This window comes from Phycodurus eques, chromosome 5 (assembly GCF_024500275.1).
Source record: "Phycodurus eques isolate BA_2022a chromosome 5, UOR_Pequ_1.1, whole genome shotgun sequence".
NCBI lineage: Eukaryota > Metazoa > Chordata > Actinopteri > Syngnathiformes > Syngnathidae > Phycodurus > Phycodurus eques.
In genome coordinates this window covers 12,199,692-12,216,016 of record NC_084529.1, presented here as the reverse complement: position 1 = coordinate 12,216,016, position 16,325 = coordinate 12,199,692, and the positions used below count along the sequence as shown (strand labels likewise).

Here is a 16,325-nt window from a genome sequence, read left to right as displayed (position 1 = left end):
TGGAGGGAGAGGGAGGAAAGGGAGAAAAAAGATGTACACAAAAGGTAAGCCACAATACAATAGTCAACACGAACAGTCTATAGAGCCGAGAGCAGACCAAAGTCACGACAATTCATAGGAAGCGCATTGCAGCAATAATGTCCAACAGGTGCATTAGTGCAATGATAAAATACAGAGGATGTCCAGTGAGATAAACTGTGGTTGTGACCATGCACGCTTATAAATATTTGTATAGTCAAAGGTCAGTCACTACTTTGTCCAAGTGTATCTAAGGAATTCTTTTGCCTTTTGTTGCGAGCAATGATTTGAGTAACGACAGCTAGATGGCAGCAACTTTACATCAAGTAGCATTTTGGCAGATCTCACACAGTTGTTCAAAAAACAGGATAAAGACTGCTTGCTTCAAGCAGTTCATTGTCACTCCCAGTTGAAGTTTACTCTAAAACTAAACATCATACAAAGAGAATTAGACATTGTGTATTAAACCAAGCCAAATAACGCTGCCTGACCAAAATCTGCTAGCTTAATGCTAACACAACAAAGCGAAACGATATAGACGAGCTAACAAAATAGGCATCAATGTCACAGTAGTTATAAGTCTTTAAACAAAAGATATTTGAACACAAACAGTGCAACAAATCATCCACACTGATAATACAACACTACTCACAGACATATATTCTTCATACGTTATCAAAGAAAACTAAAGTCCTTTTCACACAGCACTCGGCAACGCAGTGGACAATCAACTAACCCATTAATTGTTAACTCAATTTAAAAAAACTTTTCATTCGAGAGCGGCGATGCAGTAACGTCAGAAGGCTGATCCAGTATGAGAGGGGCTGGCGGAAAGATATCACTGGTAACAGCCATAGACCAACCAGCGGAAAAAGCCTCCATGTTACTTCCAGGTTGGCTGCTACGCAAGCACGTCCAAATATCGGCAAGCTTTGCACGGTTCCCAACCCAATAGAACACCGTTGGGTTGATTTTGAGTGGACAGTGAGCCAAGCCTTCTCGTCCAACAGTGTGTGACCTCACAAATATGGTCCTGGAAGAATGTGCCTTATAATGCGGCGCGCCTTATTTGTGCTCCAATATCTATAAATGTGTGATGAGCGCTCCGCTTGACTTTTTTTTTTTTTAAGCATTTCCTGCCGAAACGCTGCTTACACAGAGGAAAAGCGGACATGGCTGAGGAGAGGGGACGGTGCGTGAAGGAGAACGCTACAGCCACGCCCCCGCACCGGGGTGTATTTTTTACCACTTGACTGACTGGGAGCATTTCCGGGGTATGCATTGTGCAAAACATCATCGGTTTGGCTAAGGAAAATGTCACCTACGAAGAGACACGCTTACGAAGCACATTTTGAACTGCAAGCTGTCAGTTAGGCGGAGGAACATGGGAATCGACCAGCCGCGAGAGAATTCAAGATCAACGAATCCATGGTTCGCAAGTGGAGGAAACAGGAAAACGAGCTTCGCCAAGTCAAGAAGATGAAGCTGCATTTCGGCGGAAAAAAAAGAAAAACAAAACGCGGAAACAAGGCGAGGTGGCTCGAGAACCTGAGCAATGGATTAATGAGCAAAGAACAGCTGGGAAAACCGTGTCAATTTACCATTTGACTGAATGCAATAATTCGGGGCTTGCCATCATTCAGGGAGGCTTGACGAACCGCTGGACATCCGTGTAAACAGGGCGTTCAAAGTGAAGTGAGCGGCGTGGGAGCCATGGATGACAGATGACGAAAACAGCTTTACTAAGACTGAGGCAGCGCCGGGCGAGTTACGCCACAATTTGTGAATGGATTGTGGATGCTTGTTCGAGCTTTCACACGGCAACGAGACTGACTCGAACCTGGCGTGTTTGATTGAGAACTTGCCCAGCTTTTCATTTCGGATACAGAAGAAGAGGACTTTGATGGATTTGTGGATGAGGATTGATAAAAAAATAAAGTGAGTACATTGTTAAATACTTCAATAAAGTACAACTGAACTCAGTTTTGCTCCCGCTGCCTTTTTAAAAAGATTGTTTTAGCGTACATGCATGCAACCGTATGTTTTAAGCTAGCGTATGTTTTACCATGCCTTGGCCCAATAATACGGTGCGCCTCATGTATGTTTTAAATACAGAAATAGACCCCGTAACTGAGACTGCGCGTTATAATACGGTGCACCCTATGGTCGTGAAAATACGGTATATATAAAGAATGAACAATAAAATTAAGGAAATCTCACACCAGTACAAACGTGTACCAGTCTGCCCGAGTACCCTGAATGTATGCCTCTGCTTACGAAGACTGTGCCACAGGGTTACAAGCACAAAATATATGAATCATGTTGCAGGACAGATTAAATAGTGTTGTGCTGGACAGTATTATTTGATGTGCCAAAACACAGAACACAAAAAAAACACAAGTTCATTCTTATATTTAATCTCTACTAGAGACAGTTTCAAAGTTGGGAACCGTTTTTAATAGAAAGCAGAGTCCGCCCGTGATTAAGAAAATTGGAGAAGAAATCCCAGACGGATGTGTGATCTCTTTCACAGGCGAATCAGAGGTATCAAGGCAGACCCTACACTTTGTTTCACTCTCTTGCTCCCTGACTCTGATCTTGCACTCTGGCTCTTGCCTGACCCCTATCAGCTCCGGCTGTCCCTCCCCCATTTCTAGGGTTGGGCATCGTTTGAATTTGAGCAATTGCGGTCCCGATTCCGGTTCCTTAGTTGATTCCTGTTCCAAACGATTCTCGATTTTGATTCTTTAGGGGGCTGGGTCAAAATAAGTTTGCATGGTTGAAATAAAGGGTATACAAATTATGAACTTCCATTTTCTTAGCAGCCTGCAGCATAAACTTAAATGAACATTTGACTCGAGGTTCTTTATAACCAGTATCAATATCAAACCTATGAACTAAAAGGCAATATGTGTGGAACTAACCCATCCATCCATTTACTGAGCCGCTTCTCCTCACTAGGGTTGCGGGCGTGCTGGAGCCCATCCTAGCTATCATCGGGCAGGAGGCGGGGTACACCCTGAACTGATTGCCAGCCAATCGCAGGGCACATACAAACAAACAACCATTCGCACTCACATTCACACCTACGGGTAATTTAGAGTTTTCAATTAACCTACCATGCATGTTTTTGGGATGTGGGAGGAAACCGGAGTGCCCGGAGAAAACCCACCCAGGCACGGGGAGAACATGCAAACTCCACACAGGCGGGGTCGGGTATTGAACCCCAGTACTCAGAACTACGAGGCAGACGCTCTAACCAGTCGGTCACCGTGCTCCCGGATCTAACCCAATTGACTTAATATTCATTAATTATTGTTTCAGCTAAAAGTAAAATACAGCATTGTTAAAATAGTTATTTGTGACTGGGTTATCACATCAAATGGTTTATATGTGCAGGTTTTAGCTTGAGTTCCTGTTTTAAGCTTTAGCCTTTTATTTTTCGTGCCAAAAAATAACTTCACACGATTTTATTTCTGTGTGTCTGTCTGAGCGTTTACGTTGCTTTGAAGACTGAAATAAATGCTAAAACCCCAGTTGTCTGGGGCTTTATGCCCCTGGCAGGGTCACCCATGACAAACAGGTCCTAGGTGAGGGACCAGACAAAGCACGGCTCAAAGACCCCTTATGATGACGACAAACGATGGACTTGGTTTTCTCTTGCCCAGACGCGGGTCACCGGGGCCCCCCTCTGGAGCCAGGCCTGGTGGTGGGGCTCGAAGGCAAGCGCCTGGTGGCCGGGCCTGCACCCATGGGGCCAGGCCTTCCCATGGGCTCACCACCTGTAGGAGGGGCCATTGGGGTCGGGTGCAGTGTGAGCTGGGTGGTGGCCGAAGGCGGGGACCTTGGCGATCCGATCCCCAGCTACAGAAGCTGGCTCTAGGGACGTGGAATGTCACCTCTCTGGTAGGGAAGGAGCCCAAGGTGGTGTGTGAGGTTGAGAAGTTGTGGACGAGAGGGTAGCCTCCCTCCGCCTTTGGGTGGGGGGGACGGGTCCCGACTGTTGTTTGTGCTTATGCACCAAACAGATGTTCAGAGTACCCACCCTTTTTGGAGTCCTTGGAGGGGGTGCTGGAAAGCGCTCCCGCTGGGGACTCCATTGTTCTACTGGGGGACTTCAATGCTCACATGGGCAATGACAGTGAGACCTGGAAGGGCGTGATTGGGAAGAACGGCCCCCCCGATCAGAACCCGAGCAGTGTTCTGTTATTGGACTTCTGTGCTCATCACGGATTGTCCATAACGAACACCATGTTCAAGCATAAGGGTGTCCACACGTACACTTAGCACTAGGACACCCTAGGTCGCAGTTCGATGATCGACTTCAGTGTGGTTTTCGTCCTGGCCGTGGAACAGTGAACCAGCTCTACACCCTCGGCAGAGTCCTCGAGGGTGCGTGTCAGTTCGCCCAACCAGTCTACATGTATTTTGTGGACTTGGAGAAGGCGTTTGACCGTGTCCCTCGGGGAGTCCTGTGGAGGGTGCTTCGGGAGTATGGGGTACCGAACCCCCTGATACGGGCTGTTCGGTCCCTGTACGACCGGAGTCAGAGTTTGGTCCGCATATCCGGCAGTAAGTCGGACTCGTTCATGGTGAGGGTTGGACTCCGCCAAGGCTGCCCTTTGTCACCGATTCTCTTCATAACTTTTATGGACATAATTTCAAGGCGCAGCCGAGGCGTTGAGGGGCTCCGGTTGGTGGCCTCAGTATTGCAACTCTGCTTTTTGCAGACGATGTGGTTCTGTTGGCTTCATCAAGCCGTGACCTCTAACTCTCACTGAAGCAGTTCGCAGCCGAGTGTGAAGCGGCTGGGATGAGAATCAGCACTTCCAAATCTGAGACCATGGTCCTCAGTCGGACAAGGATGGCATGCCCTCTCCAGGTCGTGGATGCGATCTTGCCCCAAGTGGAGGAGTTCAAGTATCTTGGGGTCTTGTTCACAAGACCATGGTCTCTGGTCTCGGAGACCCTGGTCCTCAGTCGGAAAGGGGTGGCGTGCCCTCTCCAGGTCGGGGATGAGATCCTGCCCCAAGTGGAAGAGTTCAAGTATTTTGGGGTCTTGTTCACGAGTGAGGGAAGAATGGAATGGGAGATCGACAGGCTGATTGGTTCAGTGTCTGCAGTGATGCAGACTTTGCATCGGGCTGTTGTGGTAAAGAAGGAGCTAAGCCGAAAGGCGAAGCTCTCAATTTACCGGTCGATCTACGTTCCTACCCTCACCTATGGTCACGAGCTGTGGGAGGAGACCCCGGGGACGACCCAGGACACGCTGGAAAGACTATGTCCTTCGGCTGGCCTGGGAACGGCTCGGGATCCCCCCGGAAGAGTTGGATGAAGTGGCTGGGAAGAGGGAAGTCTGGGCGTCCCAGCTAAAGCTACTGCCCCCGCGACCCAACCTCGGATAAGCGGTAGAAAATGGATGGAAAGATGATTGGACATACGAGTGAGTCACCGAACAAATTAAACTCATAAGTCAAGGTACCACTGCAGAAATATTTCTGTTACCAACTAGAAATGTTCAGTGAGTGGCAAAAAGGAGGTCTGCTGTATATGCGACAGAAATACAAACATACAGACAAATAGGGTGGCAACGTGTTGTTGCAAATTTACTGGAGGTTGTGACGTAAAAGAATAACAGGGCAGATAGTGTCCTAATCTCACCTCTGAGGTAGTAAACTTAGCCTGCAGCTGCTCATAGTGGTTTCTGATGCGCTTAGACTCCTCCTCTCTCTCACGAGTCATGCTATCCATTAGTGTCTGCACCTGCACAAGCTCCTTTTGCAGTACCTCAACATCCTCCACTCCAGGACGCTGCAGCTAGAAGACAGAGCAGAGGCACTTAGTGTCGCAATAATACAGCACTCCCCCATTATACCACGGTCCATCATTCAGATCCACACTGTAATGACTTTTAGGCCTTTTTGGGTTTCTACACTTTACGGGTAAATTTCAATTTGCAATTGCACGCCTTCAGTATAGTGCCACGTTGTGCCGCAACATGCCGGGCAGCACTGAGGTCGACTGGAAGAGATGCAGTGTGATTAACGGCAAAATGAGGAGGCACAAATGGCCCCTACTCAGATCCAGTAATAGTGGCTGTTCCCAAGAGCAGAGGAAAAATATGCTTGACTATTGGTATACGCGCTCTCATTTGTATGAGATGCTGCGCCATGTGCGCTAAAGTAGCAGTTGTTTGAAGATTTATAATGACAGTAATATCTATTAAGGATGCACGATAACTAGCGGACCGATAACTATCGCCCCAATATTGGGGGAAAAAAATGACATCACACTCATCAGTCAGATACCCAAAAAAACAGGACCGACGACAAACACACTATCATTCAGCAGCATGCTGGTCACCACTCCCCAGCAGCCGTTTGCCATGCACCTGTCAATATCCGCTGTAAATTATGATATGATCACCAGCACCTGCTGAAATGATGATCATCCAGTGACTTTGAGTTTGTAACTACGAGGCTTGCGGCAAGACCCAGCGGCCTATGAAGTAGCGGACTCGCTTGCACCGACAGACGAGCAAGCGGGGATGGTTTGCCCGCATGCGGAAGCATGGTTGTCGCGATGGGCTAACAGCTGAGGTAACAACAGGTAACCCCTGCAAACGCAGCTCCCTACCCATCTTCTAAGCGAAGCTCATGTGTTTTAGGACTATTGAGAATTGACACCAAAGGAAAGCTAATGTGTGGTGTACCAGTTCAGTCTGAAGTCTCTCATTCTCTTTCTTCTCTTGCTGCAGCAGTTCAGTTAGATTAGAGAGCTTCTGGTCAGCAGCTTCCCTTATACTCTTCTCTTCATCATAGCGGGACTTTATATCTAGTGGATGCAACAAGACCATTTTAAATACATTAATTTTATCATGCTGTAGTTTAAGAACATATCAAACATAGAATAAAATCAAAGGATGGCTTGAGCATCAATGGAATGCCAGTCCCATGCCCATACTAACCTACTATCTCTGTGGCCAGCTGGGCGGCCTTCTGCTCAAACAAGTCTTTCATCTGCTTGATGTTAAACTTTTCTGTCTCTGATTCATTTAATTTCTTTTCTAGTACTGAGGGGGGCAGAAACACACATTAGTAACATTGTTATCATCTTGCATATGCATACGTGGGAGTTGTGCAACCCCCACCTGAATCCTCTGAGCTCATCTGTCCGTCATTCTGTGTGGGATTAAGGGAAAACAGTGTGACACTATACCGCATGACAAAGCATCACCGTAATGTTTATGACAAACTACTCCACAACATTTCTAATCAGTGAAGCCACTTTTTATACATGTTAAAACAGCTTGAAGGAATTACTTGCTTCAGGTGTCCTTGGACTTTGTCTAATTCTTTTTTAAGCTCCCCAGAGAACCATCTTTCTTCCTAAAGAGAAAGTAAATGAAAGAATCTTTGAATTAACAAAAATTACTGTATAGCTAGAAGAACGGTTCAGGAAATTGAGCATACCTTAAGCGATGTATGAAGGTCCTGAACCTCCTGCCGCAACATTGTGAGATCTTCCCTAAAATGAGGAGGGAGGTTCATTTTTGTTTACAATTACTGCTGGTCATAATTATAGTTCAATAAATATCAAACTGACCAGCAATTAATTGGTAATTAGTCAAGACTGCACCCTGAAATCTAGCCCTAAGCCAAATGGAATAGGCTCCATCTTCCCTGTGACCTGGCACAGGATAATCGAGAGGGATGGGCATGATAATCGATAAATTAATTATTAAGAATTCAGTCCACTGTATCGAATTGATTGTGGATCATTCGCGCATTTAAAGCAATTGAGGCACAATGGATTGCAGAGGTTCTATTGATTCAGTCTCAACTAATATGCAGAGGTAAGAAGACCAACGTGACTATGGGTAATTTGGTATAAGCACAACCTAATTCCGCATTCGCCAAAACAGGTAAAAGCACTTCGTCACTTGGGTGAATGGCAAAGGGGACAGCAATATAGCACCCATAGGAACTTTAAATATCTACAATATTTTTTTTTAACAAGATGTCATCACAGAGCCACTAAACATGGCAATAGCAGATTTTTAGGCTTAATTTGTGTTTACAAGATATCATATTTGTATAAATAAATGATATACATTTATATAACTTTTGTCTGAAGACACCAGCCATATGGAAAAAAAACGTTTTTGCAAGTTGAGCTTCAAACAATCATGTCATCAATCGTAGTTATGCTTGTTAGAGTAGCATATACAAGGAGTCAGCTATCCCATTTTCCCATTGGTCACGTGATGTTTCGCATATGGCGGATTGAGCTACATCAACCAAAATTAATAATTCCTACGTGCATCAGAACCTTTACCACCCCATTAAAATATATAGAAAACAACAATGATCAATTAAATGATAATTAATTATTTATAGTTTGATTGGCAGCACGGTGGACGACTGGTTCGAGCGTCTGCCTCACAGTTCTGAGGACTGGGGTTCAAATCCCGGCCCCGCCTGTGTGGAGTTTGCATGTTCTCCCCGTGCCTGCGTGGGTTTTCTCCGGGCACTCTGGTTTCCTCCCACATCCCAAAAAAAACATGCATGCTCGGTTGATTGAAGACTCTAAATTGCCCGTAGGTGTGCATGTGAGTGCGAATGGTTGTTTATTTATATGTGCCCTGCGATTGGCTGGCGACCAGTTCAGGGTGTACCCCGCCTCCTGCCCGAAGATAGATGGGATAGGCTCCAGCACGCCCGCGACCCTTGTGAGGATAAGCAGCTCAGAAAATGGATGGATGGATAGTTTTATTGAGGAGTCTATTTTGCCCTTAGGTGTGAATGTGTGCGCGAATGTTTGTTTATTTCTATGTGCCCTGCGATTAGCTGGTGACCAGTTCAGGTTGTACACCGCCTCTTGCCCGAAGATTGCTGGGATAGGCTCCAGCACGCCCGCGACCCTAGTGAGGATAAGCGGAACGGAGGATGACTTAATGAATGAATGCATGGTGGTACCTAGACTTACGACTTTATTTCGCTCCGTGACCAAGTTCGAAACTCAATTTACTCATACAGTTCATTCAATTAAAATTGCACATTAGAACGAATTATATGCCATTCATCTGTTAAAGCCCCCAAAACCCCTATATTTTGTTGTGTTTGTAATAAAGAAAATTAGCACCATAACATATATATATTTTTAAATAATCTAAAGAAATAATCTGGTTTTATAATATGTAATTACTGTACATTAGTCACAACAACTGTAGTGTGTGTGCTTTTAATTTATTTACATATTTTTCAAATAAATAAATAGGTATACGTTTCAGGGGCATGGCCTAGTGTGTGACCTCAAGATCTTTGCCATTTAGTCTGCACATGAGCATCTGGGCATGGGTTTTGGCCTAAAGTCGCTCCTAGAGAGCATTTTCCTTTTGTATTTGTGTGTTTGTACGATTCAATAAAACTCTGAAAGTACATCAGCGACTGGCAGTCCTTGCCCACATATGAAGGCATTACAGTACCTTAATTTTTTTCCACTTTACTGAGGCAGCGTACTTTACTCAGGCAGCAGCGTATGTAAAGCTGGCGCATAACTAAAATTTTAGATCGCAACACCAAGAGAATCGACCAAGCAATGTCTTGTAACTTGAAAAACTAAGTTGGGCCACTGTTAAGTCAAGGTACCACTGTATTAATTTAATTTCTCCAAAGGTCAAGGAAAGAAATTTAGCCGAACACCCATTCCTAATAAGTGGTACAGAAATAAATGGATAAATATCAATCCTACCTGGTGGGGGCCATATGAGCAGGAAGTTCTCCAGTGTCATGGAACAGCTCGTAATGCTTGAACAGGTCCTCTGCTGAGCTGTGGGACTTCATGCATTGAGGACAGATGAAGCCCTAAACACAAATGCAGAGATGTTCATAAGTTAATTGTTGCAGCTCACCTTAAAAAGAAGGGGGGGTGGGAGCGAACAAACTATTCAGATACCTCAGAGGTTTGATCATGGTTAACGTCTGTGGTGGGCTCCTCCGACTCTGCATTCTGGGAGCCTCCTTTCCCAGGAGTCTGGAAAGCAAAGCAAATACAGGGCTCGAGACTGCGACCAAACTGGCATTTACGTGACATTTTTTTCCAGGTAATGCGATACAAAAATATCCTCGTCACACTTGCGCAAGTGCTACTTTAATGGGTGAAAGTTGCCTTTTTTCCACAGCAATCTTCTCCTCAAAGTTGTGTGAATAATCATAAACAATACTTTTATATGGTGGTTGTACACTTATGCAATCATTTTTAGATTTATGTCAATCATATAGCTGTGGTAATGCTCATAGTTAAGTGGTTGTCCCAGGGGGAAAGGGATAGGAGCTCGCACTATAAGCACTGGGCCCTCTGAGTCGAACAAATGATTAAATAAAAGTAAAACCTTTGTTTGTTTGTTTGTTTTTAATCGACCTGTTTTGTCTGCCACTGCTTGTTGCGCACAAACTTATTGTTCACAGTAAAACATTTTGCAAATATCATATTTTAAGTCACTGTCTATCTTTACTTCATATGAAACTATGGTAAGCCATGGTCATGCTGTACCTCCTCAAAAAATGGTGCGACCAAATCATGTGCTGGTGCGATAAACTGGAAAAGTTGGTCGAACCAGTGCTACTAGTACAAACGTTAGTGTCGACCCCTAAAATACTTTCAAGAATCTGTTACTTAAACTTGGAAATAAGGCAGTCATTTCAATCGCCTTAAAGCGAAAAATGTGTTACTTTGATGACAGGCCAGAGCAACTATTAAGTACACCTGCACAAGCTAATGACATTCGATACAAAAGCGGACAAATGTAAGAGTGTGAAAGGTGTTTAATATGAGACCCAGCTTTAATAAGATAAAGTACAGTTCTACACTAATGTAACCTACAGATTAAGTACAATAATAAACAAATGCATTGCTATCCTCCTAAATAGCAGTGCTGGGCATACAGGTAAGGAGGTCCCACATGCTGGACGGATTTAAAAGTTGGACCCTTGATGTCTTGACTTATTTGTGATGCATTTTAACCTTATTTATTGTCATTTTCTATGTGGTATGTATGGGGTTCTTTCTCTGGAACTGTGCTACTCTTTGTTCCGTTTTTATTGTCTCATTAGTATAAATCGAGTGACTGATCAATTTGGGACATGACACCAGCTATTTGAATCAATTGGAATACAGAAGAGCGTGTGGGTGGAAATCCAAGGTCCAAACAACAAGATGAAAGTGTTGGATCTCATCACCAGCCTCATAAGGTTACAGCACAGTGATATATTCCCACAGCCATCATCACATATCACGACAGGCTGTATTCACTGATAGCTCTGAGTGGTGCAGTTATACAAATGCTCTTATAATGGCTACGTGCTGGAACATTGGCCAAGATCCAATCAGTGTAGAAGTGCCATAGAGAAGAGAGGGTCATCTCATTGCACCGCAACTGAAGAAGGAGATAGTAGTCTCAACTACTAGATACGCCCATTCACCACACACACAAATTGATTGAATTCAATTGATACATGGGTAAACTCAATATCTGTGTCAGGACTTGGAACTTTGACCCCATAACACGATTGGAAGCGTGGAAGGGAGTGGTAAATTTGAATCATTACACACCCATTACTCATTTCAAACATTAACCAGAACCGCACTGTTTGACTTCATAACAAAGAAAAAAGAAAAGAATATGGATATTACATGTAGCAAAATTGTTTTACTGTTGTGAAGTATCATGCCCAGAGTAGGCTAGGACAGACTCCAGCTCGCCCATAACCCTAAACCTTTCAAATGCAGTTCAGTATTACAGGAACCAGTTATGAAGCCAAATGTAGGGCGATGTTGCCTCGTGGTTAATGAGCTGATATTTCAGTGTTCAAGTTAGGAAGAAAACACTGTATACGCACTACCAAAGTCATGACACAGTTATCCGTTGCAATGAATTAGATGTATTCAATCTTCTTCGCAGGGTAATTTAAATAGGTGGTCAAACCGATGTAGCATCGGTCAGTGTGGGGCTAACACCAATTAGCATTTGAGGAATGGTCGATGAATCATCCCTGCACTACAGCAAACGGAAACCAATAAAATTTGTGTATCTGTTGACCAGCTATGCTATCTGCTGATTTCGTTCATTTAGGACACGCCGCGGACGTTGTCACGCTGCCGAATTAGTGTCGTGTTGCAAAATGCACGTACTATGTTCATACACCACTGAATAAAGTAGCCTCCGTTAATTTGAACGGGTTAGCATCTAATGCTAACTTCGCCAACACAACATAGGAAGCGCTTGATAAATTGACCGCGACCGAGCGGGAGCTATTGTTTTTCGCCAACGTGCGTACAATCGTTGGACGAAACCCATTTCCCCGCCCATCCGAGACCAGTTGTTAACAAAAAGGTATATCCCCAAAAGAAACAAGAAAAGGACGGGCCTACGTGTGACACAAAAAAATAAAAATCATACTTTGACCCAACAAACGTACTACACTATAAATTGTTGCCGCAGAAGCTTACCATTTGTAATATCCGTCTGAGCATGGCCTTGTCAGCGTTTGTCCGTACACGAACCCGAATCGATTTCTCAGAAGGAAAGTTTACGTCGCTGTACCACAGACACCTGACCAAGACCAAGCCCAGGCAGGAACAGAGAAGGGGCGGGTCTTGGGAGGGATGATGGTTATTCTAACCAGGACACCACAAATCATGGAGGCTGGCAATACAAAACAATTTAACTGTTGTATTGTTGCTGGATATTTTTTTTTTTTTTTAATCGAAGATTTTCATACACAACAAGAGAGTAAACAGCAGCACACGTTTATAGGAACAAGTCCATGTTCTCTCGTGATCAAGAGCTTATTTCAATGAATAAGACAAATTATACATTTGCGAAGTGTGTGAATTTTGTTGACAAAACAGTATCACTTTCCACATTATGCCTGCAAAGTAATTGTTCATGACAGTACAGTAGGGGTTTTGTTTCTGCGGGAATATTGTATAAATAAATGCTATTTAAGCACACTAAATACTGAAAATTCTGTTTTAAATTCAAGGTTCACTTAATTCAAAATTAAAATGTAAAAAAATCCTAATGTGCAATTCAAATTTGTGAGTTTTAAAGCAGATTGGAAAATCTTAAAAGACATTGGGACTGCCCTCTTGAAAATCATTCAGAATCAGATTAGTCACCAAAAAAACACAAAAAAACACAAAAGCAATTATTTTTAATAGTGTTCCAAGGATTTGACAAAATGTTATAGTCCATTCACAGTCAATTCATGGAGCTTTGTGAAATCAGTTAGAAAAATATATATCAGTTTCAATCTGTTTCTGGAATTGTGATCAATACATCTTTTAGATTTCAACATGAAGCCAGTTTTGTTGTATTTGTCTAGAAAATGTAACTACTCAGATATTCCAATTTTAATTATATCAATTTTTGGGACACATTGTACACAATTGGATTTGTGGTGTTTTTTTTTTTTTTAGACTTTGTTGAGATTACGGTTGTCACAATTAAGTGATTAATCAACAACTATTTTATTAATCAATTAATCGTTTAGAGCCATTATTTAAATTAAAATTGTCCAACTCGTCTGTGTTCAGCCTATCAACAGTAAATATTGTAGTCTCTGATTTCTGTAGTCCTTCTTAAAAGCAGACTGATTACACTGGTCAACAATAAATTTATTTTGTCGAAGATGTTTGCTGATTAAGGACAACTTTGATATGCTGAATCCAAATATCTCACTGGTTTTGGTCAATCAGGTCAAGTTTTTGAACTATGACCACATGTTTTTTTTTCCCCATGTACAGGTACTTTCACTTTAAAGGTTCAAATAAACGGAGGTTCATGCCCTGAATTTTTAACAATGACGACGTAACAGTCAATTTACATCTACTTACTTTTAACAATGTCTACTATTCAAATTACAGCAAGCAAAGTTTGTAACAGTTGATTATTAAAATGTTAACAACTTGGCATAAAACCCTGACCCGAACAAGAGGAACGGACATAATTTTAAGATTCAGTAATGCAAAATTGTTCTAAATCAGTTGAAAAAACAGACAAATTACCAAAAAAATTAATTGTAACCCAGTGCTTTGTGTTTAATCAAAATAAGACATTTGCAAACATCTGCTTTTACTTTGGAAAACAATGATCAACATTGTTGCCTATATTGTTTGACATCAAACCAGTAACTGAATCATAATCAATTTATGGAAAAAAAAAATAATAGTCCATTTAATCCATTATGAAAATCATCGTTATTTTGAAGCCTTGGTACGAATAACCTGTAATTGGTATGTAGTTGAACCTGAAGCAGGCTCAGAAGTGTTCATCAAACTAGTAGCCCTTCGCATTAATTGGTACCCACGTAGTACAGTAGCGCTCATTTTGAGAAAGGTTGGCGAGTACAGTACATCACTTCCTCTCATGCATGTGATATTGCTAAATTGTTTAAAATTATTTTTGCAATCAACTTAAATGCACAATAATTGATCTTATTATTCAATGTAATAATTGATAGAATAATTGAGTTCTAAAAATATTCAACAGTGATAGACCTAATTCAGATGTGATTCTAGTATAAATACTGAATAGAACCGACAAATGTAATTAATTATGAGTGGTGATTACATGTGAGGCAATTATATCCGCATAGACTTTGCCTTTAGCTGTCTCTTACATAATGTAATATTAATTTGCTCTGCACCTTTACAGTCATAGCAGTTCACAAAGATAGTATAGTATTCTTTTAAGCACAAGATATATTCCTTAATGATTTGTCACCAAGGCACTTTGAGCATTATGACTTCTTAGCATTGAGCACTTCTTAGTACTGGCCGCCAGGAAACCAAGCAAACACTGGCTGTAACATCAATCAAATACTGTATTATTAATCATCAAGAAGGAAAATTACCTTTAAAGTGCAGACGTAACACTCCAAAAACTACAAGAAAGCAGTAAACGGACACACATTTGCTCAACCTGTTGGTGATAATAACTACAACCCCAATTCCAATGAAGTTGGGACGTTGTGTTAAACATAAATAAAAACAGAATACAATGATTTGCAAATCATGTTCAACCTATATTGAATTGAATACACTACAAAGACAAAATATTTAATGTTCAAACTGATTAACTTTATTGTTTTTAGCAAATAATCATTAATTTAGAATTTTATGGCTGCAACACATTCCAAAAAAGCTGGGACAGGTGGCAAAAAAGACTGAGAAAGTTGAGGAATGCTCATCAAACACCTGTTTGGAACATCCCACAGGTGAACAGGCTAATTGGGAACAGGTGGGTGCGATGATTGGGTATAAAAGGAGCTTCCCTGAATTGCTCAGTCATTTACAAGCAAAGATGGGGCGAAGTTCACCTCTTTGTGAACAAGTGCGTGAGAAAATAGTCGAACAGTTTAAGGACAATGTTCCTCAACGTACAATTGAAAGGAATTTAGGGATTTCATTATCTACGGTCCATAATATCATCCAAAGGTTCAGAGAATCTGGAGAAATCACTGCATGTAAGCGGCAAGGCCGAAAACCAACATTGAATGCCCGTCACCTTCGATCCCTCTGGCGGCACTGCATCAAAAACTGACATCAATGTGCAAAGGTTATCACCACATGGGCTCAGGAACACTTCAGAAAACCAGTGTCAGTAAATGCAGTTCAGCGCTACATTCGTAAGTGCAACTTGAAACTCTACTATGCAAAGCAAAAGCCATTGATCAACAACACCCAGAAATTCCGCCGGCTTCTCTGGCCCTTAGCTCATCTAAGATGGACTGATGCAAAGTGGAAAAGTGTTCTGTGGTCTGACGAGTCCACATTTCAAATTGTTTTTGGAAATTGTGGACGTCATGTCCTCCGGGCCAAAGAGGAAAAGAACCATCCGGACTGTTATGGACGCAAAGTTCAAAAGCCAGCATCTGTGATGGTATGGGGCTGTGTTAGTGCCAACGGCATGGGTAACTTACACATCTGTGAAGGCAGCATAAATGCTGAAAGGTACATACAGGTTTTGGAGAAACATAGGTTGCCATCCAAGCAACGTCTTTTTCATGGACGCCCCTGCTTATTTCAGCAAGACAATGCCAAACCACATTCTGCACGTGTTACAACAGCGTGGTTTTGTAGTAAAATAGTGCGGGTACTAGACTGGCCTGCCTGCAGTCCAGACCTGTCTCCCATTGAAAATGTGCGGCGCATTTTGTATGAAGGTAAAATACGACAACAGAGACTCCGGACTGTTGAACAGCTGAAGCTGTACATCAAGCAGGAATGAGAAAGAATTCCAC

General features: G+C 42.5%; 1 protein-coding gene across 4 annotated transcripts in view; it reads right to left on the bottom strand.

Moving 5' to 3' along the window:
- eea1 (early endosome antigen 1) overlaps window positions 1-12,647 on the bottom strand; it is a 55,052-nt gene extending 42,405 nt beyond the window's left edge. For 3 of the 4 annotated variants that reach the window (XM_061677535.1, XM_061677537.1, XM_061677536.1), the window contains exons 1-9: window positions 12,529-12,647; window positions 9,976-10,053; window positions 9,772-9,884; window positions 7,491-7,545; window positions 7,341-7,406; window positions 7,169-7,199; window positions 6,986-7,090; window positions 6,731-6,852; window positions 5,680-5,835 (exon numbers count right to left, since the gene is read on the bottom strand). In XM_061677535.1, the coding sequence (XP_061533519.1) occupies window positions 5,680-5,835; window positions 6,731-6,852; window positions 6,986-7,090; window positions 7,169-7,199; window positions 7,341-7,406; window positions 7,491-7,545; window positions 9,772-9,884; window positions 9,976-10,053; window positions 12,529-12,552 (750 nt within the window). In that variant the 5' untranslated portion in view covers window positions 12,553-12,647. Of the gene's footprint in view, window positions 1-5,679; window positions 5,836-6,730; window positions 6,853-6,985; window positions 7,091-7,168; window positions 7,200-7,340; window positions 7,407-7,490; window positions 7,546-9,771; window positions 9,885-9,975; window positions 10,054-12,528 lie in introns of those variants that run through there. The other variant, XM_061677538.1, reaches the window with a different exon arrangement.
- Window positions 12,648-16,325: the final 3,678 nt, after the last annotated feature.